At 44.0% G+C, this 27,020-nt stretch overlaps 1 protein-coding gene across 2 annotated transcripts in view; it reads right to left on the reverse strand.

The window, feature by feature from the left end:
- Positions 1-27,020, reverse strand: part of IKZF3 (IKAROS family zinc finger 3) — a 136,337-nt gene that overhangs the window by 51,728 nt on the left and 57,589 nt on the right. For both annotated transcript variants that reach the window (XM_056547762.1, XM_056547760.1), the window contains exons 2-3: positions 13,390-13,443; positions 11,398-11,532 (exon numbers count right to left, since the gene is read on the reverse strand). In XM_056547762.1, the coding sequence (XP_056403737.1) occupies positions 11,398-11,532; positions 13,390-13,443 (189 nt within the window). The remainder of the gene's footprint in view (positions 1-11,397; positions 11,533-13,389; positions 13,444-27,020) is intronic.

The raw sequence follows: 27,020 nt of genomic DNA on the forward strand, positions 1-27,020 counted from the left end.
CAGGACCCTGAAGAAGCTCCTGTCCTCTACCTAGACCAGCGTTTCCCAAGCAGGGTGCCCCCAGCTGTTGCAAAACTACAACTCCCAGCATGCCCGGACAGCCTTTGGCTGTCCGGGCATGCTGGGAGTTGTAGTTTTGCAACAGCTGGAGGCTCCCTGCTTGGGAAACACTGACATAGACAGTGATTTACAGCTCCCAGCAGATCTTTATTACTTTTATATGTAAGGATTTGCTTTATCTGTATTAGTTATCTACTTATTGTTGTTTTATCCTCACTTTTTCCTATTTTTGGATGACATTTTGGGGGCTTCAGAACCAATTACCAGGTTTCCATAGAGTTCTGGTCTCATACAATGGTTTCAACATACAATGGTCGTCCTGGAACCGATTAATATTGTAACTTGAGGGACCACTGTACTTCTGCAGTGGCAGAAATAAAAAAAAATTCCAGAAAAACCCTGTGAGGGAGTCTGGCCTAGGGGTTACAGAGGTAGCAAATCCAGCATGTCTGAGAGCCCTGGGGGTCTACAGATTACACAGTAAGGCTGAGGTCACATTGACGTTGTGCTTCGTCCTGTTTAGTGTCCATTCTGCTCTTTCTTTACGCAGAACTGCCCCAAAAATTGGTTGTGGGCACAACGGACTCCGCCAGGTAAACACCGGGTTCCGTCGGATCCTATTATCTTGAATGGGATCTATCGGTGATCCAGTAGTTTACCAGAGTTTTGCGGAGAAAAAAAAAAATAGTGCATATAGATGAAGATTATCTACAGCAATAATGTTAGATGGATCTATTTCATTATCTAAATGAACTTATCATATTAGATAGATAAATAGATAGATAGATGTGAGATAGATATATAGATAGATATGAGATAGATAGATATTAGATAGATAGATAGATATTAGATAGACATGAGATAGATATGAGATAGATAGATATGAGATAGATAGATAGATATGAGATAAATAGATAGATATGAGATAGATAGATAGATACATGATAGATAGATAGATAGATAGATATGAGATAGATAAATAGATATGATATAGATAGATAGATACGAGATAGATAGATAGATGAGATAGATAGATACATGATAGATAGATATGAGATAGATAGATATGAGATAAATAGATAGATATGAGATAGATATGAAATAGATAGATATGAGATAAATAGATAGATATGAGATAAATAGATAGATAGATACATGATAGATAGATAGATATGAGATAGATAGATAGATATGATATAGATAGATAGATATGAGATAGATAGATAGATAGATACGAGATAGATAGATAGATAGATAGATATGAGATAGATAGATAGATACATGATAGATAGATATGAGATAGATAGATATGAGATAGATAGATATGAGATAAATAGATAGATGAGATAGATATGAGATAGATAGATAGATAGATACATGATAGATAGATAGATAGATATGAGATAGATAGATAGATATGAGATAGATAGATAGATATGAGATAGATAGATATGAGATAAATAGATAGATATGAGATAGATATGAAATAGATAGATATGAGATAAATAGATAGATATGAGATAAATAGATAGATAGATACATGATAGATAGATAGATAGATAGATAGATATGAGATAGATAGATATGAGATAGATAGATATGATATAGATAGATAGATATGAGATAGATAGATAGATAGATAGATACGAGATAGATAGATAGATATGAGATAGATAGATAGATACATGATAGATAGATATGAGATAGATAGATATGAGATAAATAGATAGATGAGATAGATATGAGATAGATAGATAGATACATGATAGATAGATAGATATGAGATAGATAGATATGAGATAGATAGATAGATATGAGATAGATAGATAGATATGAGATAGATAGATAGATACGAGATAGATAGATAGATATGAGATAGATAGATAGATACATGATAGATAGATAGATAGATATGAGATAGATAGATAGATATGAGATAGATAGATATGAGATAGATAGATATGATATAGATAGATATGAGATAGATAGATATGAGATAGATAGGTATGAGATAGATAGATAGATATGAGATAGATAGATAGATATGAGATAGATAGATACATGATAGATAGATAGATATGAGATAGATAGATAGATATGAGATAGATAGATATGAGATAGATAGATAGATATGATATAGATAGATATGAGATAGATAGATATGAGATAGATAGGTATGAGATAGATAGATAGATATGAGATAGATAGATAGATATGAGATAGATAGATACATGATAGATAGATAGATATGAGATAGATAGATAGATATGAGATAGATAGATACATGATAGATAGATAGATATGAGATAGATAGATAGATATGAGATAGATAGATGACACTATGGCTGTTAGAACAGTAAGACACTCTGAGAGGAAATCATTACGCAGCAATTCTTTAATACCAATCTTCCCATATATTATAGGAAAGAATATGTTCTTGCAGAGCTGCCCAAACCTTGACATTTTTTTATCTTTTTGACATGTTCTATCTATGTGGTTTTGTGGTAAAACAATAGACTTTTTGTGAAGGTTCATTTTCAGTAGTCTGAAGGCATTGCAGGCTCAGGAGTGAGAAAACCCCTCTAATCTAGGACAGCCAAGATACAGGGGCTGGCGTTGCGGCAGTCTGCAATGAGTAAGTGGTAACGTATAAAGAATGAACCCCAGACCCGCAGCAGATGAGGAGCCGAGAGTGGTTGTGGCAGGAAGAGCTGATTCTACAACAACAGGACAAGCTAATCGCGTATGCTAATAGAGGATGGGGAAAGTACACGCTCCTGGTCAGTGTTCTGAAGATTTTTCTGCAAAACCGCCATCGCTATCGTTAAGAGACAATATACCGATATACCGAACCTTTTACCTGGGCAGTCTTCATTAATAAAAATGTACCTGTGACCAAATATCACCTCTTGTCAGATCTAACAGAAGTTGTAGTCAACTGGTAATTTTGGAAGTTAAAGGGGGGTACTCCACCCCTAAACATCTTATCCCCTATACAAAGTATGGGAAATAAGATGTCTGATCGCAGGGGTCCCAAAGCTGGGATCCCCCGCAATCTCCGGCGCGGCACCCCAGTCATCCGGTACATAGAGCGAACTCCACTCCTTGCAGGATGATGGGCGACCACAGCCATCACGTCCCCTCCATTCATGTCTATGGGAGGAGGCATGACGTCTACGTACTAGCTATCATGCCCCATCCCATAGAAATAAATGGAGAAGCATAGTGTGGTAACGGGGTGTGATGAGGGAAGATGTTATTCTCCTAGGGGCAGATTGCATTAACCCCTTGAATTCGTGACGCCAGGGCGTGGTTTATCCTCGATACCACCCGAAGGTATACCACTGGATCCTGGGCTAGGCACGGGGGCAATAAAGACTCCGACGCCAACAGACGGACAACGGTAGCTTTACTGAGGGTAGACAGATGGTAAAGTCTATACAGTTCAGCCAGGGCCCAAGGAGGTGACCGGTGACACAGAGACCTTAAGGGCTTGCTGGGACTTTTAGTAGGACTGGACAATTTAATGCAGGTCACGCTGACTTGACAGATGACAGGGACTGACGTGACTTGAGTGAAGTCTGACAAAGCTGGGACTTTATCTTACTTGACTTGATGGTGTCTGCAGGACTTGACTTTGAGGTCTCCAACACTCTGGACACACACACTAGGCACGACTGACCTCAGCAAAGACCTATCTCCAAAGAGAGAGAGCTAGCTCCACCCAGGGCTTATATGGGGGAGACTAGCAGGGAGCCCATAGGTCACTCTTGGGGTCACTTGGTCACTGGTACCTCCTGGGTAACAATCACATGACATATCACATGGTACAACTCTTAAAGCAACAAGACATTTTATAATAAATTACAATGCAGAACATATGTACAGGGGGGAAACAAGTACAAGAGAACCCAGGGGACACTGAAGGGGGGCTGCCGGACAGGGCAGTAAGGGTACAGGGTAACGGGCCTCCACGATAGCGTGACATCATGAACACGGAAACTTCAAGCTTCCGTGTTCAGAACACCACGGTGCTGCCCCTGAGATGTTGGTCTCAGCAGCCAGACCCCCTGCGATAAGACATCTTATCCCCTATCCTATCCCCTACTTTAACATAGTGGTAAATTTTCGTTGTTACTTGCATCCTTTCTTGGTGTAAAATCCCAAAATTTCATGAAGATTTTGAAAATGTTGCATTTTTCTAAATTTGAAACTCTCTGCTTGTAAGGGAAATGGATATTCCAAATAAATTATATATTGATTCACAAATACATTATGTCTACTTTATGTTCACATCATAAAGTTGACATGTTTTTACTTTTTAAAGACATTAGGGGGCTTCAAAGTATAGCAGCAATTTTCCAAATTTTCACGAAAATTTCAAAATCAGAATTTTTCAGGGACCAATTAAGTTTGAAGTGGATTTCAGGGGCCTTTCTGTGAGAAATACCCCATAAATGACTCCATTATAGAAACTAAACCCCTCAAAGTATTCAAAATGACATTCAGAAAGTTTGTTAACTCTTTAGGTGTTTCACAAGAATAGCAGCAAAGTGGAGGAGAAAAATCAAAATCTGCATTCTTTACACTAACATGTTCTTGTAGCCCCATTTTTTTTCATTTTTTAAAGTGATATAAGGAGAAAAAGCCCCCCAATATTTGTAGCCCAATTTCTCTCAGTATGGAAATACCTCACATGTTGACATAAAGTGCTCTGCTGGCTCACAACATGTCACAACATGGCTCAAGAGAGAAAGAGCAACTGTGGGATTTTTTAAAAACAAATTTTGCTGTCATGGTTTTTTGGGGCCATGTTGCATCTAGTCCCCATGGTGCCAGAACAGCAAAAAATAAAAATAAAAAAACACATGGCATACTACTTTGGAAACTATACCCCTCAAGAAATGTAACAAGGGGTATAGTGAGCCTTAACACCTCACAGGTGTTTGACGACTTTGTGTTAAAGTTGGAAGTGAAAATGGAAAATTAGATTTTTAACACTAAAATGATGGTGTTACCCCAAATTTTTCTTTTTCACATGGGGTAATAGGAGAAAACGGACCCCAAAATTTAAAGCACAATTTCTAGAAAACACCCCATATGTGGATGTAAAGTGCTCTGCTGGCGAACTACAATGCTCAGAAGATAAGGAGCAAAATTTGGCTTTTTGAAAGGGAATTTTGCTGAAATGGTTTGAGGGGGGCATGTTGTATTTAGCAGTCCCCAGGGTGCCAGAACAGCAAAAAAATAAACACATGGCACACTATTTGGGAAACTACACCCCTCAAGGAACGTAACAAGGAGTACAGTGAGCCTTAACACCTCACAGGTGTTTGACTATTTTGCGTTGATGATGGACATGAAAATTAAAAATTTGATTTTTAACACTAAAATGATGATGTTACCCCAAATTTTTCTTTTTCACAAGGAGTAATAGGAGAAAATGAACCCCAAAATTTGAAGCCCAATTTCTCCCAATTAAGAAAACATCCCATATGTGGACGTTAAGTGCTCTGCTGGCACACTACAGGTCTCAGACCAGAAGGAGCGCCATTGGATTTTTGGAGAGAGAATTTTGCTGAAATTGGAGTCGGGGGCCATGTGCATTTACAAAACCTCCCATGGAGCCAGAACACCAGAAACCCCCAACATGTGACACCATTTTGGAAACTACAGCCCTCCAGGAACGTAACAAGGGTTACAGTGAGTACTCACACATCACAGGTTTTTTAAACAAGGGTCCGTAAAAGTGAAAAATGTGATTTTTAACACTAAAATGATGGTGTTACTCAAAATTTTTCATTTTCACATGGTGTAATAGGAGAAAATGGACCACAAAATTTGAAGCCGCCCAATTTCTCCCGATTAAGAAAATGCCCCATATGTGGACATTAAGTGCTCTGCTGGCGCACTACAGGTCTCAGGACAGAAGGAGCGCCATTGGATTTTTGGAGAGAGAATTTTGCTGGAATTGAAGTCGGAGCCTTGTGCATTTACAAACCTCCCATGGAGCCAAAACAGCAGAAACCCCCCACATGTGACACCATTTTGGAAACTACAGCCCTCCAGTAACGTAACAAGGGTTATAGTGAACAGAGAAACAACAGTGCTTCAGCTCACCCCAGGTGCGCACGGACAGGGAGTGGACCTCGCCCAAAATTAGCAGCAAGAAGAGAGAGGAGTCCAGCGTCCAATAACTCAGAGGATGATATTTATTTCACCAGATGGTCATGACAGGAACACAAGGTACAGTGACGCGTTTCGGCCTTACAACAAGGCCTTAGTCATACACACATACATAACAAGGGTTATAGTGAGTACTTATACCTCACAGGTTTTTTGAACAATGGGCCGTAAAAGTGAAAAATTTTATTTTTCGCACTATATTGTTAGTGTTACCCCAAATATTTCATTTTCACATGGGGTAATAGGGCAAAAGGCCCCCAAAATATGTAGTGAAATTTCACCTGAGAAAGAAAATATGTGGATGTAAAGAGCTCTGCGGGCGCACTGCAATGCTCAGAATAGAAGGAGCGCCATTGAGCTTTTGGAGTGAAAAGTTTGTTGGAATTGAAGTCGGGGGCCATGTGCGTTTACAAAGCCCCCATTGTGCAAGAACAGCAGTAACTCCACACATGTGACACCATTTTAGAAACTACACCCCTCAAGGAACGTTAAAAGGGTTATAGTGAGTACTTACACCTCACATGTTTTTTGAACATTGGGCCGTAAAAGTAGGGATCGACCGATATCGATTTTTTTTAGAGTCGATACCGATAACCTGTGAACTTTCAGGCCGATAGCCGATAACTTATACCGATATTCCATGCATTTTAATCCCCCCCACACAAATATCCACGGTAAAATGAGGGTGCGTGTGTGCGGGTATACCCTGATAAACTGTTTCTGGCCCTGCAGAAGCCGATGCAGATCAATGATTTAAAGCGGGCGCTTTATATAAATGAACTGCAGTGGCTTTTGCAGGGCCAGAGATCGGCGCCGCCGCCCGCTTCTCTCCCCCTGCCTGTCCTGGGGTCCCGAGTCCAACCACCGACGCTGCCTGATTGCCTGCCTATCCTTGGCCAGAGACCGCCGCCGCTGCCCCATTGCCTCCCCCTTCCCCGGTTTTATAATTACCTGTTCCCGGGGTCCGCGCTACTTCTGGCTCCTGCGGCGTCCTGCGCTGTTGCTACTACCTAAATTTTTTAGGTAGTACTACTACTCCCAGCATGGAACAGACTGTTCCATGATGGGAGTAGTAGTACCTGTAGTAATAGACATATCGGCGCGGGTCTCAGTCCTGACACCTGATGCGATCGTCTATAATATATAGCTCTATACAGCGCTCACATCTCTGCACTATACTCCGGCCAGTGATGTGAATAGAACATCACTCATTCATATTTTCCGCCCAGAGTGGTGATTGGCTGGATTGTTGCAGCCAATCACAGCTCTCTGAGGGAAATATGAATGAGCGAGTGGCTGGCCGGAGTACAGAGCAGAGATGCAAGCGATGTATACAGCCACTCTGCATCTCTGCTATAGACAGGACAATGCAGCAGATGTCAGTAGTGATACCCACTGTGATCTTTCCTTAAATGGGCACTGTCAGATACAAACACTTTTGATATGTTGTAAACCAATAGATTTTGCAACAGCTTTCATTAGAAAATGTTCAGTATTTCATACTGAAAAAGCCAGTCAAACAACTGCCCCACCTGCCTGCTTAGACACATACTAGTCCTGCTGTGTCCATGCATCATCACCTATGACATGGACACACTTCCTTGATTGACAGCTGTGAGTGCAGGGCTCAGAGCTGGAGGAAAAATCCTCCCACTGTCAGCTTGTGTCAGTGAGGACAAGCTGGGAGTTGTAGCTTTGCTAATGCTAGGGGAGATGTGAGCAGACAGCATACTGAGGGAGGGGGCGGAGACCGCAAAGTGAGGCCACGCCCCCTCCCTTTGAGAGGAATTCAGACTAGTGAGCTAAATGAAAAGTGTAATAAAAAAATAAATAAAGGAGCTAGACACATAAAAATTAGATGTACATGGTACAGGATTAGGTACTGAGTGATATATTAAAAAAAATGCTTTTTGGTTGGATCTGACGGGTATGCTTTAACTGCAGGTACTACTACTCCCAACATGGAGCACACTCTGCTCCATGCTGGGAGCTGTAGTACCTGCATTAATAGACAGATCGCAGCGAGTGTAACTTCTGACACCTGCTGTGATATGTCTATTAATGCAGGTACTACAGCTCCCAGCATGGAGCAGAGTGTGCTCCATGTTGGGAGCAGTAGTACCTGCAGTTAAGGAAAGATCACAGCGGTATCACTCCCGTCACCAGCTGTGGTCCTCCTGTATAATGTATAGATGCGGGTGGACGCTCTTCTATGGTCCCCTGCCATTCCGTATATATATACATATTCCTATTTCCCACAGAGAGTTGTGATTGGCTGGAACCATCTGGCCAATCACAGCTCTCCATGGGAAATATGAATAGGTGTATATATATATATATATATATATATATATATATATATACGGCAGTGCAGGGGACCATAGAAGAGCGGCCAGCTGCATCTATACATTATACAGGAGGATCGCAACGGGCGATCTGTCAATTAGTACAGGTACTAAGTGTGTTCCATGCTGGGAGTAGTAGTACTACCTAAAAAAAATTAAAAAATTAAGAAAAAAAGTGAAACACACACACTACATTTTTAATATTGTTGGCTACATTTTTAGTTCCCCGCCCACATAAATTGATCCCTGTTTAAAAATTAATAAAAATGTTGTTATAAAAAAGATACATTTCGTTAGATACAATTTTTTCCTTCACTACTGTATCTTTTTTATTGAAATTTTTTTAATGGTACCCTATGAAATTTTATTAAAAAAGGTATCTCCATCAGTCCAAAAAAGAATAAAAACCGCTTGCAAAAACGCCAAAGTTAAAACCCACATGGCGTTTTTCTTGGCGTTTTTTTCACTCTCATAGACTTCTATGGGAGAAGAATGCCACGATTTTGACTAAATAATTGCCAGTGGCTCAACATGCTGCAATTTTGGAAAACCGCCAAGAAGCTGAAAAACGCCAAAAAAGGGTGAAAAAACGCCAAAAGGATTTAAAAAAACGCCAAAGTGAAAAACGACAGTGGAATAAGATTTTTGCGATTTCTCATTGATTTACAGCTGACATCTGGCCGCAGCGTTTTTTGTCCAAAAAAACGCCATGCGGCAGAATTGGCGTTTCCCCCCCCCCCAAAAAAAAAAAAATAGTAGAAACTTAGCCTTAGGAAATAAGGCCCAATATATATATATAAAGTTACAAGCCCAGTGTCACTCTACTGCTTACTTCTAATATACTAACTTTTCACTAGAATTGTTTTGCCCCTACTATACACTGTTTATTATGTCAGTAAAACCAAGTATCTCTGGTTTTATTTATCTCCATAGTGGTCTCTTGCACCATCTAGCACCCTTTCTTTTATGAAGGATCCCTTATTCCATCTGGCATTAAAGTGGTATTTCATTTTTTTTTTTATTTGACTATGCTACAGGGGCTGTAAAGTTAGTGTAATTCATAACATAGTGTCGCAATTCTTCTGTGATTTTTGCCGCTACATTTATTTTTAGCAGCATATAAAATGAGTGTTGTCTCAGGTTTCCCCAGGTTGCAGTGCGGTGCGAGACATTACATCACTAGTCAGGTGTCGAGAGGGAGCCTGTCTTTTCTTTAATGGGTGAAGCGACCGCTGGGTGGGAGATCATTTTGCAAGAATTTGCAATAGCTGGAGGCACTCTGGTTAGAAAACACTGGTCTATTGCATTGAAGGCAGCACAGGTGTGTTTCAATGGGTGGCTGATGTGTGTGAGGAAGAAAAATTACCTCACACTTACAAACAAGGAACTATGGGATTTGTAGTTTGAGAGAACAAACTCCAACAGGAAATAGCCAGTTCACAAAAAGATAGCCACAGTGTTATGGTAATTTCAGAACATAGCCATTTAACCCCAAGACAAGCGCAGATCCTTCCTAAGCATTTCCATTAATGTCTGGTAGGCACGTGCTAAAATCACTTTTGGATATACCCTTTAAGGTCCCCTCTCCAAGCAGACCTTATACACTCAAAGAAAGGGTTTAGTGGTAAGGCTTTCTTGTGTTTGTTTCAGATTTAACACTGAATTTAAAACATCCTCACCGACGTTTCGCATCTGACTTTGTCAAGGGTTGCATGAATGGGCAACCATGTACTAAGGATAACAAAACGGAAACTTTCCTGGTAGCAGCTCTATGCTCTTACTAAGTAGAGCAGTGGTCTGCAAACTGTGGACCTCCAGATGTTGCAAAACTACAACTCCCAGCATGCCCGGACTAGGGATCGACCAATATCGATTTTTTAGGGCCGATACTGATAATCAGTGGAGGTTAAGGCCAATAGCCAATAACTTATACCGATATTCTGGTATAAGTTATTGGCTATTTATCTCCCCCCGGTGACGCCGCTGCAGATCATTGATTTAAAGCGGGCGCTTTAAATCAATGAACTGCAGCGGCTTTTGCGGTGGCAGAGACCACCCCCGCTCGCTTCTCTCACCCTGCCGGTCCTTAGTCCAACCACCGCCGTTGCCCCATTGCCTCCCCCATCCCCGGTTTTATAATTACCTGTTCCCGGGGCCCGGGGTCCGCGCTACTTCTGGCTCCTGCGGCGCCCTGAGCTGTCACTGTGCGCACTGACGGTGACGTCGTCATTGCGCAGCACACAGCGTAACGCAGGATGCTGCAGGAGCCAAAAGTAGCACGGACCCCAGGAACAGGTTATTATAAAACCAGGGATGGGGGAGGCAATGGGGCAGCGGTCTCTGGACGGGGCGGTGTGGTGTGTGGTGGGGGGTGCAGGGTGCGCTGCGGTGGGGGGGGGGGGGGCGGTGGAAGGGGCATTATCGGATTATCGGCAAGGTAATTGCCGATACTCATAACGTCCAAAATCGTGAATATCGGCCGATAATATCGGCCAAACCGTTGGCTGTCCGAGCATGCTGGGAATTGTAGTTTTGCAACATCTAGAGGTCCACAGTTCAGAGACCACTGAAGTAGAGCATCACTCTTCCATGGCCAATGTTCACATGAAACAACAGTGCGCAGAACCTGAACCTTTTTTGTCAGTCTCTTTGCAACACAATTGTTCTTTAGTCACTTCTAATTTACTGTGACTCAAAAAGCTGCGCCAGTCACATCATGCCATGGGTTGAACGACCCTCCCCTATCATTGACCAGCCATAGATTTTGAAACTTCCCAATCGAAAAGCACAACGACATCCCCCTTACCACCGTTGTCCTCTCTTCGGGGTCCTACATCTTCTATGTCCTCCGACTGCGGCTCATCCTTGTCTTTACAGTGCTGGTATTTGGCAGCATGGGGGTCGAGCTCCGTCACTCTTTTTGAGGAACAGACACTAAGATCTGAAACAGAAAGCCGTTCATTGCACGCAGACTGAACTCTGTTTACTAGGGCACCAACAAACGTCCCATCAATAGAAAATATCTTTTATTGAGATTACAGGTTAAAAACACCATTAAAATGCACATACAAAGAATACAAGGCACAGGATACACTCAAAGTAGTAGGATGTTTCGCTGTCAAGTCGCTTCGTCAGGGGGCCCCCTGACGAAGCGACTTGACAGCGAAACGTACGTTGGGCTATGTATTCGGTGGGTCTGTGGTAATACATATGGCAGGCCTGTGAGACTTTCCTTGATACTTTAAACCTTTTGTTACTTTTTTACATGTTGTGACGACTTTTTTATTCTGCACATTATTCCTATTCTTAGCCTGCTTTTTAGTATTTTCAGCATGGTCATTTGACTGTTCAACCACTGTACTGTATATTCCGTGCCTTGCGTTCTTTGTATATGCACTTTAAGTGTAGAGTCACATATGACGTATTTAGCTGCGCATTTACTGTTGATTTTTTTCCCTACCCATTGAAGTCAATTGTGACACTACCCTAACGGTGTTTTTAAACAGTAATCACAATAAAAAGATATTAATTATTTATGTCAAATTGTTGATGCTCTATTTTTGGGGTCTATATGGAGTGGGTCCAACACCCGATATATACAACGGTTGCCTTTTTGGTAGTATTTGGTGAAATATGCAATAAATCTAAATCTAAATAAAAAACTGAAAATGTAACCTAAAAGAGACCAGCAGATTCTACCCTATGTAATTGTTGGCGACATTTTCTATAGAGTATTATCAGTTTTTTTTTACCATGTTTTGAAGTCCTAGATTGCGTCCTCCATAGTGCCGAAAATCACTTTGAAAAATGTCCCGTTCTGTATGTTAAAAAATGTCCTGTTCTGTATGTTAATGAGCCTCAGAGGTGTGCAGAATCTTTAGGTAGTCACTGAGCTCCGGCCTGTATTCACGCCTACTCGCGCGCGAGATTTCAATGTGCACAGCTCAGGAATACCTAAAGATTGGGGCTCGTTAACATGCAGCACGGCATGTTTTTCACAGTGATTTTCGGCACTATGGAGGATTAAATCCACGACATTGGGACATGGTAAAAAAAAGAAAATGATTTTACCCTATGTAACACATTGACAACAGTTATATAGGGTAAAACTTGCTGACAGGTTCCCTGGTTTCCTTTATAGGGGTACTCCACTGCCCCAGCGTTCGGAACATTTTGTTCTGAACGCTGGGTGCCGGCTATGGGGGTCGTGATGTCATGGCCACAGCCCTTGTGACGTCACGCTCGCCCCCTCAATGTAAGTCCCCTTCCCATAGACTTGCATTGAGGGGACGTCACGTCACAAGGGCGTGGCCGTGGCATTACGACCCCCGCAGCCGACACCCAGCGTTCAGAACATTTAGTGGAGTACCCCTTTAAAAAGAACCTGTGGCATCTTCAAAAACGACAGCCATTATTGACCAAGAGGAGCTACCACTCCATGGACTGGGATGCCCGTTTTTGGTTAGACCCCTGTTTATTAGCTATTAGCACCTTTAGTTTTGTGGGTTTAATATGCTAATGAAGGTCCCCACTGCTTAATTCTCAATAGGAAGAAAGCTTAGGTTCACGCCACGCTGAGATCTCTCTTGACAATTTATAGACCACAACAATGTCCATAGACTCAAGAGGGCGGTCGCACTGATCTGTTGTCAAGAGCGTGTGAACATTGGTGCAGAGGATCAGGTCCAAAAAACTAACAACACCTATCACTAGGCTTTTGGAGGGGGCGTCTTGGTTCTGTTTTAGGCCTAAAATTGTGCATCAAGTTAATGTAAGACCCTATTGTAACCCATTTTACCTGCTGGTTGTGGCTGTTCAAGATAGTCCACAGAATCCATTGTTGTATCCATATCTGCAGAGAAAAAAAATAAAAAAAAAACATAACCTGCTGTTCTTAAGTAGATCTGCTTTGCAATAAACATGACTATTGGGCAATTTGCTTGTATTTTGATTTTGTCTACAGTCTTTGGTTGTCAGGGCATGCTGGGAGTTGTAGTTTCACAACAGCTGGGGGCAGCCTGGTTGGGATACATTGGTCTTCTAGACATTGTGGCCAAGATATTATGAGAAAACTGGCCCTTTCAGAGGGTAGAGGTACGTTTCGGGAGGATCTATGAGCCTGTGCAGCGTGACACCATCTACTGGACCCTTCCCCTCAAAAGGGGAATCGAGGGCACTGTGGTGACAGGGACAACCTTAAAGAGGTCATCTTATCCCCTATCCAGGGGGATCTCCCTGCTGCTCCTGCCGTTCGTTTAGAGCGTCGGGTGCAGTGCCGGAGGCTCGTGACATCACGGTCACACCCTGCTCGTGACATCATGGCCACGCCCCCTCAATGCAAGTCTATGGGAGGGGGCGTCCCCTCCTATAGACTTGCATTGAGAGGGCGTGGCCGTGACGTCACGAATGGGGCGTGACTGAGACGTCATGAGCCTCTGCCCCACATCGCCAGACATCCGGCATGGAGCGAAGTTCACTCCGTACACCGGAAGTCTGGAGTGCCGCAGCCAAGATCGCAGCGGTCCCCAGCGTCAGGACCCCTGTGATAAGACATCTTATCCCCTATCCTTTGGATAGGGGATAAGATGTCTATGGGCAGAGTACCCCTTTAAGCAAAAGAGTACCACAGCTACAGTTCCCGCCAGTGGAAAGAGCAACAACAAGAACAGATTCCCTATCTTCGGGCATCAGCTTAGTGGGGGCAGTATGGTGAGCGATATCCTGAAAGTGATTTCCTGGCCTCTGGCACTGTGTTGATCTACATAAATGTCATGTACCTCAGATTGTCAGCCAGGGGTGTCCCTTGATGATGTGTGTCCCCCCCCCCCCCCCCCACTTTCCTCCCTACTTCTAGTCATAAGTGAGGAGGCCATTTTGGTCTTGGTTTTTGTGCCGTCACATTCTTAGAGCCATCATTTTTACGCTGTATGATGGCTTGTTTTTTGCAGGATGAGTTTTATTTTTCTTAAAGCAAATCTTATGGCTCTTTATCTTCTTCAAAACTGCAAACATGGGCAGATAGCTGATAAGGAGATAAAGCAAATTATACCTGTCTGTAACTGATGGCTGTTTGCAAAGTTATAAAATGATGTGTTTTTTTTTTCTATTCTCAAGAGTCACAAGGCAGAGCTTCAGCATGCATGCCTCCTCCCTCCCCCACCCCTCTCTGCTTGGATTCCAGAACTGAGCTCTGTATATCAATCATGCAGGGACGGGAATGGGTGGGGGAGGTAGGAGGTATGTATGTTGCAGTACAGTCCAGCCTCTATGACACTTGGACTTGGAAAGAAAAACATAATGTCACTCTCATAGAGGTTGAGTGGAATAGTGTAAACAGTGTCGAACAGCTAGCCCTGCTGCTTCAGAAACTCCTATTTACTTCAAGAGGAGTTGATTCATACACAAAATTGATTCATACAGCTCGCCTTACTGTTTATTTGCAGGATAATATATCTATCAGACAGTTATGGCATATGCTGTGGATATCCCATAAATGTCCACACGGGAAGAGATCTGTACTATTTTAGGGTACATTTAACCTATTAACTTGTATTAAAAGGGTTTCCCCATCATAATAACTTATCCATAAGAAGGGGAAGGGTCCCACTTCTGGAACTTCCCGCCATCTCGAGAACAAGAAGCTGAGCCACCCATCAGAGCAGAGTGGTGGGGTAAATTGTTATGGTGGGTCAACCTCTACGAAAAAGATGTCTTATCCTAAACATTACTGAAAAACCTATCATTTTTAGATGGCGGGGGGTCCGGGCCCCGTACAGGAGATCGTGGGGGGGGGGGGGGGTCCCAGCGGTCGGACCCCCGCCATCTAAAACTTATCTAAGTTTCTCAGTAATGTTTAGGATGCGACTTCTCCTTTAATTCTTTCTCAGTGGGTGAAAAAAAAAAACCAGCAATTTTGTTATTTTTCTATTTTGCATTTTCTACACTAGAAATACTGTATGGATGGCTTTTTATGCCTCACTACATTTAGACAATATAAAATATAATGTTTTTGTGTTGCCATATTCTAAGAGCAATAACTTTTTTTTTCGTGGGCTTGTATTTTTCAGGATTGAGTTTTATTTTTAATCGAACTAATTTGGAGTACAGAAAAAAAAATATTTGACTTAGTTTTGTAACTTAATATTTTAATTCAATAATACTACCAACTTTTGTTTTTCCAACAGGAATGATACATAATACCTATACAAGAGTACATAGTACCTATTTCTTTAGGCAGGAACAGCCCATTGGATGATACATAATATCTACACTTGCAGATCAGTACATTGTAACCTATTTTCTTCTTTCACAAGAATTAAAGGGGTACGGCAGCCAAAATGAACTTATCCCCTATTCACAGGATAGGGAATAAGTAGTTGATCGGGGGGGGTCTGAGTGCTGGGACCCTTCGCGATCTCTGGAATGGGACCTGGCTCTTAGTGAGGAGTGTGTGCGGTAGATGGCGGTAGGCGACACACGCTCCTCACTGAGCTAGACAGTGCCCCTTCCAGAGAACATTGGGGGTCCCAGCGGTCGGACCCCCCTGTAATCTAGGGATCAACCGATATCGTTTTTTTAGGGCTGATACCGATAATCGGTGGAGGTTAGGGCCGATAGTCGATAACTTATACAGATATTCCGGTATAAGTTATCGGCTATTTAACCCCCTACGACACCGCTGCAGATCATTGATTTAAAGTGGGCGCTTTAAATCAATGCACTGCAGTGGCTTTTGCGGTGCCATAGACCGCCGCCGCCACCACCTGCTTCTCTCCCTCTACCTGTCAGGGTGGTCCGGGCCATCCATTATTCCTGTAGTGTCCGGCGGCATTCCGGGTGGAGGGTGAACCGGTCCGGGCTGTCCTTCTTCTCCGGGGGTCCTCTTCTCCACTCCGGGCAGGCTCCAGCCTAGTAACGCAGCATAGACGCCGCTGCGCAGTGACGCCCGTGCGCAGCGACGCACCTGACGTCACGGCGTAGCGGCGTCTATGCAGCGTACTGGGGGGGTGGGGGGGCTTTCGCGGTGCGGGCGGTGAGGGGCATTATCGGCTTATCGGCAAGGTAATTGCCGATACCGATAATGCCCAAAATCGTGATTATCGGCTGATAATATCGGCCATACCGATAATCGGTCGATCCCGACTGTAATCAGCTACTTATCGCCTATCCTGTGGATAGGGGATAAGTTAATTTTGGCAGCAATACCCCTTTAAGTTCTATTTATCAAAATATCCATATGATTACAGAGAAACATACATAGGCATCAATTCACTCATTGCTGAATACTAGATGTATAACTACAGTGGTCCCTCAAGTTACAATATTAATCGGTTCCAGGACGACCATTGTATGTTGAGACCATTGTATGTTGAGACCAGAACTTTATGGAAACCTGGTAATTGGTTCTGAAGTCACCAAAATGTCATCCAAAAATAGGAAAAAGTGAGGATTAAAGAAAAATAAGTAGATAACTAATATAGATAAAGCAAATCCTTACATATAAAAGTAATAAAGATCTGCTGTGAGCTGTAATCACTGTCTAGGTCAGTGTTTCCCAAGCCAAAGGCTGTCCGGGCATGCTGGGAATTGTAGTTTTGCAACAGCTGGGGGCACCCTGCTTGGGAAACACTGGTCTATGTAGAGGACAGGAGCTTCTTCAGGGTCCTGTATAGTACACAGTGTCCTAAAAAGTAACATGGAGCCGCCCTCACCTGGTGTCCAAAGGAGCAGCTAACCCTGGTACAGGTAAAGTGTACAGAACATGTAATACCTCCCTGTACTGTAGGGGGCGCTACCAGACACCAGTCAGTGCATTCACTTCAGTAATACAGGGGTTTTACCAGTGAATGCCCATTCTGATTGGTCGGTTCTTCCAGCCATTGACACGTTTCACAAATCTGGACTCTCTGTACATTGTATGTTGAGTCTGGTTTCAACTTACAATGGTCCAGAAAAGACCATTGTATGATAACACTATTGTATGTTGAGGCCATTGTAAGTTGAGGGATCACTGTATCTGTATTTTTAACCAAGGAATACATGAAGCCATTTACTGTATGTACTAAATTTTTTTCTGAATATTTTTTTTCACGACGTCTGGAACTTTGGTTGATGGTATTTTTTATTCAAATATACACATCTGTAACCGAGTACTGGATATAAACACGGTCTCAAATTTGCTATTTATCTGAAAGCCAGCATTTAGAGATGAGCGAATTTACAGTAAATTCGATTCGTCATGAACTTCTCGGCTCGGCAGTTGCTGACTTATCCTGCATAAATGAGTTCAGCTTTCCGGTGCTCCGGTGGGCTGGAAAAGGTGGATACAGTCCTAGGAAAGAGTCTCCTAGGACTGTATCCACCTTTTCCAACCCACCGGAGCACCTGAAAGCTGAACTCATTTACGCAGGATAAGTCATCAACTGCCGAGCCGAGAAGTTCGTGACGAATCGAATTTACTGTAAATTCGCTCATCTCTACCAGCATTATGTGCATTAGTGTAATATTGTTTTGAGCAGTAGTGTACTAGAATTGTTAGATTTAGTTATTTTTTCCTTATTATTGCTCCAAACATTTTTATATTTTCCATAAGATTTCCTGGGCCCTGTGATGTGTTAGGCTGGGTTCACACCACGTTTTTCAAATACGGTAACCGTATACGGTTTTCCGCAAAAAAAACATATCCGACCGTATCCGAAACCGTATGCATAGAGAATGCATTGTAAACCGTATTCCAGATGTTGTGTACGGTTGCATCCGTTTTGCCTCGGATACGGTTTTGCCGATTTTTCAACCGTAGGCAAAAACTCTGTCGACCACGTTTTTGCCTCCGGTTGGAAAACCGTATGCGAACCGTATGCGGTTCTTTTAACATTGTTGTCTATGAGAACCGTACACAGAATTTCAGAATACGGTTGCACGCGGTTTTTCTAATCCGTTTTTGGAGTTGACACATGCGCAGATTGGAATTTCAATAGAACAATAGTAACTTTATTAAATTGCTGGAAAACTAATTCCAACAAAATAGCAAAACCGATGCAAACGGATAGAACCGTACGGAGAAAAACCGTATACGTTTTAATTTGGAGTCATACGGTTGTATAAGGTTGCATACAGTTTTTGCCATACGTTTTTTAGCGGAAAACCGTATACGGTAACCGTATTTGAAAAACGTGGTGTGAACCCAGCCTTAAATAGGCATTTCATGTCTATATCTTATACTAGATTAAATATTTTTTATTTAATGTAACAGCTGTACATGTGTTATATCCATTTGAAAAGACAAGGGAGAGCACTCCATAGCATGATACCGCAGGTGCAGGGTCCAGAAGGTAAAATAGGAAATACCCTTCTGGACCCTGCATCAGGATGCCTGATGAAGCCGCACCTGCAGTGAAACGCGTTGCATTGTTTTAATAAAGTCATTCTCTTACCTACCTGACGTATCTTCTCCTGGCCAGCGCCATTGAATCCCACCCCCTCCAGAAGTCTTTCTTTGCCATTATATCCATTTGGACCTTGGGCGCTGGTTTTATATTATTTATTGCTTGGTTGTTGTATTTTACCTTGACTATATGTGATTCAACGGTTGTCTTGGTCCGGTTGGTGCTTTTGACGTGAGCCTTCCCTGTATTAAAGGGGTACTCTGGTGAAAAACCTTTTTTTTTTTTTTTTTATTCAATCAACCTGTGCCAGAAAGTTAAACAGATTTGTAAATTACTTCTATTAAAAAAATCTTAATCCTTCCTGTACTTATTAGCTGCTGAATACTACAGCGGAAATTCTTTTCTTTTTGAAACACAAGAGCTCTCTGCTGACATCACAAGCACAGTGCTCTCTGCTGACATCTCTGTCCATTTTAGGAACAGCATATATTTGCTATGGGGATTTTCTCCTAGTCTGGACAGTTCCTAAAATGGACATAAATGTCAGCAGAGAGCACTGTGCTCGTGATGTCAGCAGAGAGTTCTGCGTTCCAAAAAGAAAACCATTTCCTCTGTAGTATTCAGCAGCTAATAAGTACTGGAAGGATTAAGATTTTTTTAATAGAAGTAATTTACAAATCTGTTTAACTTTCTGGCACCAGTTGATTTAAAAAAAAAGTTTTTCACCGGAGTACCCCTTTAATCTTTACAATTTACTGTTCACGATGTGGCATAAATAGTGAATCACCTTTACCCCATGGGTGTGAGCAATTACACTGATACCAAATACTGTATAGCTTTTTATATTATACTACACTTGCACAATGAAACATTTTGTTTGTGTTGCCATATTTCGAAAGCAATAACTAGAGATGAGTGAATTTACAGTAAATTCGATTCGTCACGAACTTCTCGGCTCGGCAGTTGATGACTTATCCTGCGTAAATTAGTTCAGCTTTCAGGTGCTCCGGTGGGCTGGAAAAGGAGGTTACATTCCTAGGAGACTCTTTCCTAGGACTGTATACACCTTTTCCAGCCCACGGGAGCACCTGAAAGCTGAACTCATTTATGCAGGATAAGTCATCAACTGCCGAGCCGAGAAGTTCATGACGAATCGAATTTACTGTAAATTCGCTCATCTCTAGCAATAACCTTTTTATTTTTTTGTATTTTTCAGGATTGAGTTTAATTTTTTTTATAGAATTATATTAGGGTAGATAAAGAATGTTTGATTTAGTTATATATATATATATAAATATATATATATATATATATATATATATATATATATATATATATATATATTTATTAATTTTATATATTTTTTAGAATGGAATTCCATTGTCTTTTGCATTTAATTTCTACAGGATTCACTGTCTGCTTGAAATACGGTAAGTTTATTGTACGGGTTGTTACGATGTATTTTTTTTTTAACACTTTAACAAAGAAAGTTTTTAATGGAACCATCTAGATGCTAAAGTCCCTATTGTCTATGGGGTCTAGGGGGTTAAACTGCCAGGGTCCAAACTGTCCCTGATACTAGTTGTAGAGGCGGGATGTCAGCTGTATAATTAATAACACCTTATGTGGATAGCGTAGGCGAAGCTTCTGTGCATGCAACATCGACTGGGCATAACTGTATGCATATATACAGGAGACACCCAAAAAATGGACATACAGTTCTGTCTATATACAGGAAGTGGTATGAGCAGCAGGGGGGGTATAACCTTACGCTTGTACAATGCACTGCATGCCCAAGTGTCTGCCCTACTCTGATGTGCGAGGGATGCTACGTGTCATTTCTTTTTTGTGGGTTTTGGCCTCTTTTATCACAGCCTGGCGTTGGCTTGTGTTGTGGGCACATGCTTGAGATCTATGCACCGAGGGAGGATATTTGTACGTTAGTACTGACTAGATCAAGTTTGTATAAGTATAGCCTTGTATGCACATGTATATATAACACTTAAAGGGGTACTCCGCCCCTAGACATCTTATCCCCAACGGGGCATGACCGCGACCTCACGAGCCTCCGCACTGCCAGTCATCCAGTTCGCTCCATGCACCGGATGTCTGGGGTGCCGCAGCCGAGATCGCGGGTGTCCTGCCGCTGGGGGATAGGATAGGATGTCTAGGGGCGGAGTACCCCTTTAAGTAAAGTCTGCTATATATGTGCCAGTGCTATGCAGAGCCTTGTCTGTGTATCTATTCATATTTGTGTATATGTCTGATGTTTATATCTGCCAGCAATATCCTACTACAACCCCTTTCTGCATAGCTACGCCCTTGACTAAGGTATTGCCGATTCACAGTAATTCACCACAACACTCCCAATGCCCCCCCCCCCCCCCCCAACCTTATTCAAAATAATGACACAGACACCGGGTGACATTGGAAAATAAGGGCGACAGCAGCCTCGGTAATAATACTCAATAATCAACTCGATACGTGGAACCAATAAACTCATGAATATTATGCACTTAATAACATCATAGAAATAAGAGAAGACTGTAACTAAGGAAGGTCCTGGATAAACCATCTATGCAGTACCATAATTCTGAGACCCCAGTTGCATCGTAATGTCTTAGGGATGACAAATCTGGTACTGCCTATAGGTTAATCCCAACTGTTTCTCCATAACTCACCAAAAAGAGAACAACAATGCCGCACACATACCGTATTTTTCGCCTTATAAGACGCACTTTTTCTTCCCCAAAACTGGGGGGGGGGGGAAGTTGGTGCGTCTTATAAGGCGAATACACATTAAAACCGTGTCCTATCAGGTCGGTCTCGGCGGGACCCACGGCTAATACAGGACATCACCGATCGCGGTGATGCCCTGTATTAACCCTTCAGACGTGGCGATCAAGGGACGTGGCGTCTGAAGGGAAAGTGACACTAACCCGGCTGCACCGGGAGGGACCTTACCTGCCTCCTCGGTGTCTGCTCCGTGCCGGGATCCCCTGCATGGCCGGCGCTCTCGTTCGTCGTCATCACGTTGTCGCGCACCGCCGCCCCGTCATCCAATAGGAGCGGCGCGCGTAGCGACGTGATGGCGGCGAAAGACAGCGAGGATACCGGGCAGCAGAGACGTTCATGACAGACGGGGACACCCTGGGGACGCGGCGGCAGCGATGGGGGGCAACATCCAGGGCAGCGGTGACGGGTCCGGAGAGGCGGGGACACGTGAGTATTACCTCCTATACCAGTGGTCTTCAACCTGCGTACCTCCACATGTTGCAAAACTACAACTCCCAGCATGCCCGGACAGCCAACGGCTGTCCGGGCATGCTGGGAGTTGTAGTTTTGCAACATCTGGAGGTCCGCTGGTTAAAGATCACTGTCCTATACTTTACATTGTATTCTTCATTTTCCTCTTTTAAAATTGGGTGCGTCTTATATGCCGGAGCGTCCTATATGGCGAAAAATACGGTACTTGTTTCAAAGAAGGGCTCACTTTACCCCAAAACCCCTTTGTGATGTCCCAGTACAGGACATGGTCCTGCACTACACTTTGGCCCTGTCAGGTTGAGTCCCTCGGTGACCTGGGGGCTCTCCTGCAGTGTCTCCCCTGCTGTTATAGGATTATAGTCTGTATGTCATTGTATAGTCAGTATAAAGGACCATTGGAGGACTCCATTAAATGTCTAAAGGACCTGTGAAATGTCACATGTTATGTTATGTTGTCACATGATGTTACCCAGAGGGCACCAGTTTAACACATGACCCGCAGCTTGATCAATGAGCTTTGGCTCAGCCCCCCTCTATATAAAGGGGCGGCCATTACAATTCTCTCTTATGCTCTTATGATTTTGCTGAGGAACAGTGGTGACCAGATGTCTCAGTGCTAGTGTCCAGTACCTGGAAGGTCTCAAATCTACAGTCACTTCCAGTAAGTCAAGTCTATGTCTGCTGTCACTATCTACAGTCTAGTCAAGCCTAAAGTCAATTCTATTACAAGTATAATTGGTCCCAGCAAGCTGCGAGGTCCTTCTGTGTTCCTGGCCACCTCTCTGGGTTTCTGGCCTAGCTGTGAAGATAATAACACCTATCTGACCTCAGTAAAGCCTCCGTTAAACCATAACCTGGTTGTGGACTCGTATTTTCACTGCCTAGCCATTGGAATAGCGGAGATACCGTTTCGGTGGCTCCGGTACCCAAAAACCATTCTGGCGTCACAAACATTAGGGGTTAATACAATTTTGCCCCATCTAATTACACCGCTACACCCTGTGGTCCCACCATCACCGTGGGTCACCACGCCTTCCAACTTATCTTAAGCGACTGCCACCACAATAATCAGAAGAAAAAAAATGTTCTATTTTCTTCAAACTATTTCAAATGATGTTGACAGTCCCAATCCTCGGCAGGAATGGTAAGCTCCTTCCCACCATCCTCAGATAGGGAATGCCTCTCCTCCTGGCTAGTGGCCTCCAACAATTAAAGCTAGATGATCCCTTGCCTCAGGAAGGACCAACAAGCCAACACCCGTCATTCCAGGCCTCCCTTACTTTGCAAACAAAAGACAAAGCAAAAACTCTTTAAATGACCACCAATTTAAAAGGGCACTCTGCCCCTAGACATCTTATCCCCTATCCAAAGGATAGGGAATAAGATGTCTGATAGCTGGGGGTTTGGCCACTGGGGACCCCCGCAATCTCCCTGCGGCACCCGATGGTCGTTTAGAGCATCGGGTGCAGTGCTGGAGGCTCGTGACGTCATGGCCGCACCCCACTCGTGACTTCACGACCACGCCCCCTCAATGCAAGTCTATGGGAGGGGGTGTGGCAGCCATCACCCTTAGACTAGCATTGAGGGGGCGTGGCTGTAACATCACAAGCGTGGCGTGGCCATGATGTCACAAGCCTCCGCCCCGCATCGCCAGTCATCCGGCACGGAGCGAAGTTCGCTCCGTGCACCGGGTGTCTGGGGTGCCTCAGCCGAGATCGCGGGGGTCACACCTGCTGTTTTGCATAACCAAACCAATGCACAGTCACATCAATGCTTAGAAACAGTTGTGGTCCAAAGCTTGGAGACTGACAACAATTTTGGCTTTCACAAAGTTTGCTGTGTTGGTGATTTAAGAGTTAACGTTAGAGTTTCTATGGTTACTGAATTATAATTATAAACATTTCACAAGTTTAACTTTATTGACAAATACATTAAGTGTACGCATGGAATCGATATTTACAGTGTTGACCGACTGGTGACAACCCATTCTTGCCTAATCACGCTTGGAGTTTATCATAACTTCTGTGTTTTGTTTGTTCACCTGATTTTTAAAGAATGACCTCAGGTTCTTAATGGGATTGAGATCTGGGGAGTTATCTGGTCACTGACCCAAAAATGTATTTTTCAATATTTTGTTTGCAATGTAACTTAAAGGGGTACTCCACCCCTAGACATCTTATCCTCTATCCAAAGGATAGGGGATAAGATGTCAGATTGCGGGGTCCTGCCTCTTGGGACCCCCGTGATCTCCCTGCTGCACCCGGCGTTCGTTTGGAGCGTCGGGTGCAGCGCCGAAGGCTCGTGACATCAAGGCCACGCCCCCTTAATGCAAGGCTATGGGAGGGGGCGTGACGCCCTCCCATAGACTTGCATTGAGGGGGTGTGACCGTGATGTCACAAGCGGGGTGTGGCCGCCCCACATTGCAGTCATCCGGCGAAGTGCCAGGGATAAGATGTCTAGGGGCGGAGTACCCCTTTAATGCTCCATCAGGCTGGAAAGCATTGTTCATAGGGCTGGGCGGTATGACCAAATCTGCGTATCACGGTATTTTTGAAACTTTCAGCGGTTCCACGGTATATAACAGTATTTCCCCCCAAAATTAATTATCAGCCCAGCACTGCGCTATTCTGCCCCCCCAATAAAAATTAATTATCAGCCCAGCGCTGTGCTATTCTGCCCCCCCCCCCAACAAAAATTAATTATCAGCCCAGCGCTGCCCCCATCGGGGTAAATACTCACATGTCACCCGCTGCCCTCCTCATGCTGTTTGTTGCCGCCGCCGGCGCAGGCACAAGGTAAACAAAATAAACTCACACATGTTCCGACGTCGGCCTTACGCTGGGGACGGGAACGTCGGACAGCCGTCAGCCTATTACCGGCCGCAGTGATGTTCCGCCTCGGCCGCTGATAGGCTGAGCCCACTGTCATGTAAGGAGCTCTCGGGGCGGCTTCTTACATGATAGTGGGCTCAGCCCATCAGCGGCCGAGGCGGAACATCTCTACGGCCGGTGATAGGCTGACGGCTGTCCAACGTTCCATTCACTAGGAAGCAGATGAGGCCGGTACCGGACCAATGGGAGGTGAGTTAAAGTTTATTTTGTTTATTTTTTGCAACTTGGGCATAGTTGTAGTTTTGCAACATCTGGAGGTCGGCAGGTTGAAGACCACTGGTATAGAGTGTCAGCGCCGGCGGCCGCAACAAACATGAGGATGAGGAGGGCAGTGCATGCGGGTGACATATCAGTATTTACCCCGATAGGGACAGCGCTGGGCTGATAATTGATTGCGGGGCAGAACAGCACTCGCGGGTGACTTGTGATTAGTTCCCCGATGTGGGGACAGTGCAGTGCTGGGCTAATTCATTCCGGAGGGGGAGGGGCCCAACCGGTATTGCGGTATGGGTTAAAATTCATATCGTGCAGCACAAATGTGTCGGTATTCGGTATGAACCGGTATACCGCCCCGGCCCTAATTGTTCATCACCAAATTACTTCTTGACCTTTGGAGGAAGTTGCTCCATAATGTTAATGTTTAGCTACCATTCTCTATTCATGACAGGTTTCTTAGGTAAAATTGCCGTTGGCTGTCCGGGCATGCTGGGTGTTGTAGTTTTGCAAAATCTGGAGGTCCGCAGGTTGTAGACCACTGTTAGAGGAGGTTATACTCACATGTCCCCGCCGCTCCGGACCATCACCGCTGCCCTGGATGTCGCCTTCCATTGCTGTCGCCGCGTCCCCGGGGTGTCCCCGACGTTCCGGCAAGGCCTCTGCTTCCCCGACATCCTTGCTTTCTGTCGCCACCATCACGTTGCTACGCACCCCGCTCCTATTGGATGACGGGACGGCGTGCGCGGCGACGTGATGACGACGATGGAGAGCACCGACGATGCAGGGGATCCCAAAGAGGACGCTCCGGAGCCCCGGGATAGGTAAGTGATCGTCAGTGGACCACACGGGGCACCGTAAACTGCTATCCGGTGGTAGCTGAAGCAGTCTGCGCTGCCGGATAGCCGTTTATGCGATGGCCCCGACATACAAAAGCATCGTATGTTGATGCTTCCTCTGAGAGGCCATCGTATGTTGAAATGATCGTATGTCAGGGCCATCGTAGGTCGAGGGGTCACTGTATAATGTGAGACAATGCATTTACTACTTCCCACCCATGGCTGTCTGGTTTGGCGTAATCCATTTGATCCATCATGTTGATGTGGCGGGCTGAGGCATAGCACTTAGATATTTGGTACCGGTTTCTTTGATGAACTTTTTGATTTAATGTGTATTGGTGTCTATGGGAGTTTTATTACAGACGCACTATGCTCTGCTGCCAATTCTGTGTCAGGAACTGTCCAGAGTAGAACCAAATCCCCTTAGCAAACCTCTCCTGGTCCAGAGAGTTCCTAACACAGACAGAGGTGGCAGCAGAGGGCACTGTGTCAGACTGAAAACTACACAACTTCCTCTGGAGCATACAGCAGCTGATTAAGCCTTTTAGCACTTAAGCTTTCCTGTCAGATCCCACAATTTTTTTAAAAATAAATAATAATAATAAATGTTACTCAGTACCTAATCCTTTGGTTGGTATATGGGTGGATGGGGGCGTGTCCCTCCCTTGTGGTGATGGGAGGTGATTAGTGTGTAGTGGAAGAGGGCGTGTCCCTCCTTGTGGTGGTGGGAGGTGATTAGTGTGTAGTGGAAGGGGGCGTGTCCCTTCTTGTGGTGATGGGAGGTGATTAGTGTGTAGTGGAAGGGGGCGTGTCCCTTCCTTGTGGTGGGAGGT

Source organism: Hyla sarda, chromosome 12 (genome assembly GCF_029499605.1).
Source record: "Hyla sarda isolate aHylSar1 chromosome 12, aHylSar1.hap1, whole genome shotgun sequence".
Lineage (NCBI taxonomy): Eukaryota > Metazoa > Chordata > Amphibia > Anura > Hylidae > Hyla > Hyla sarda.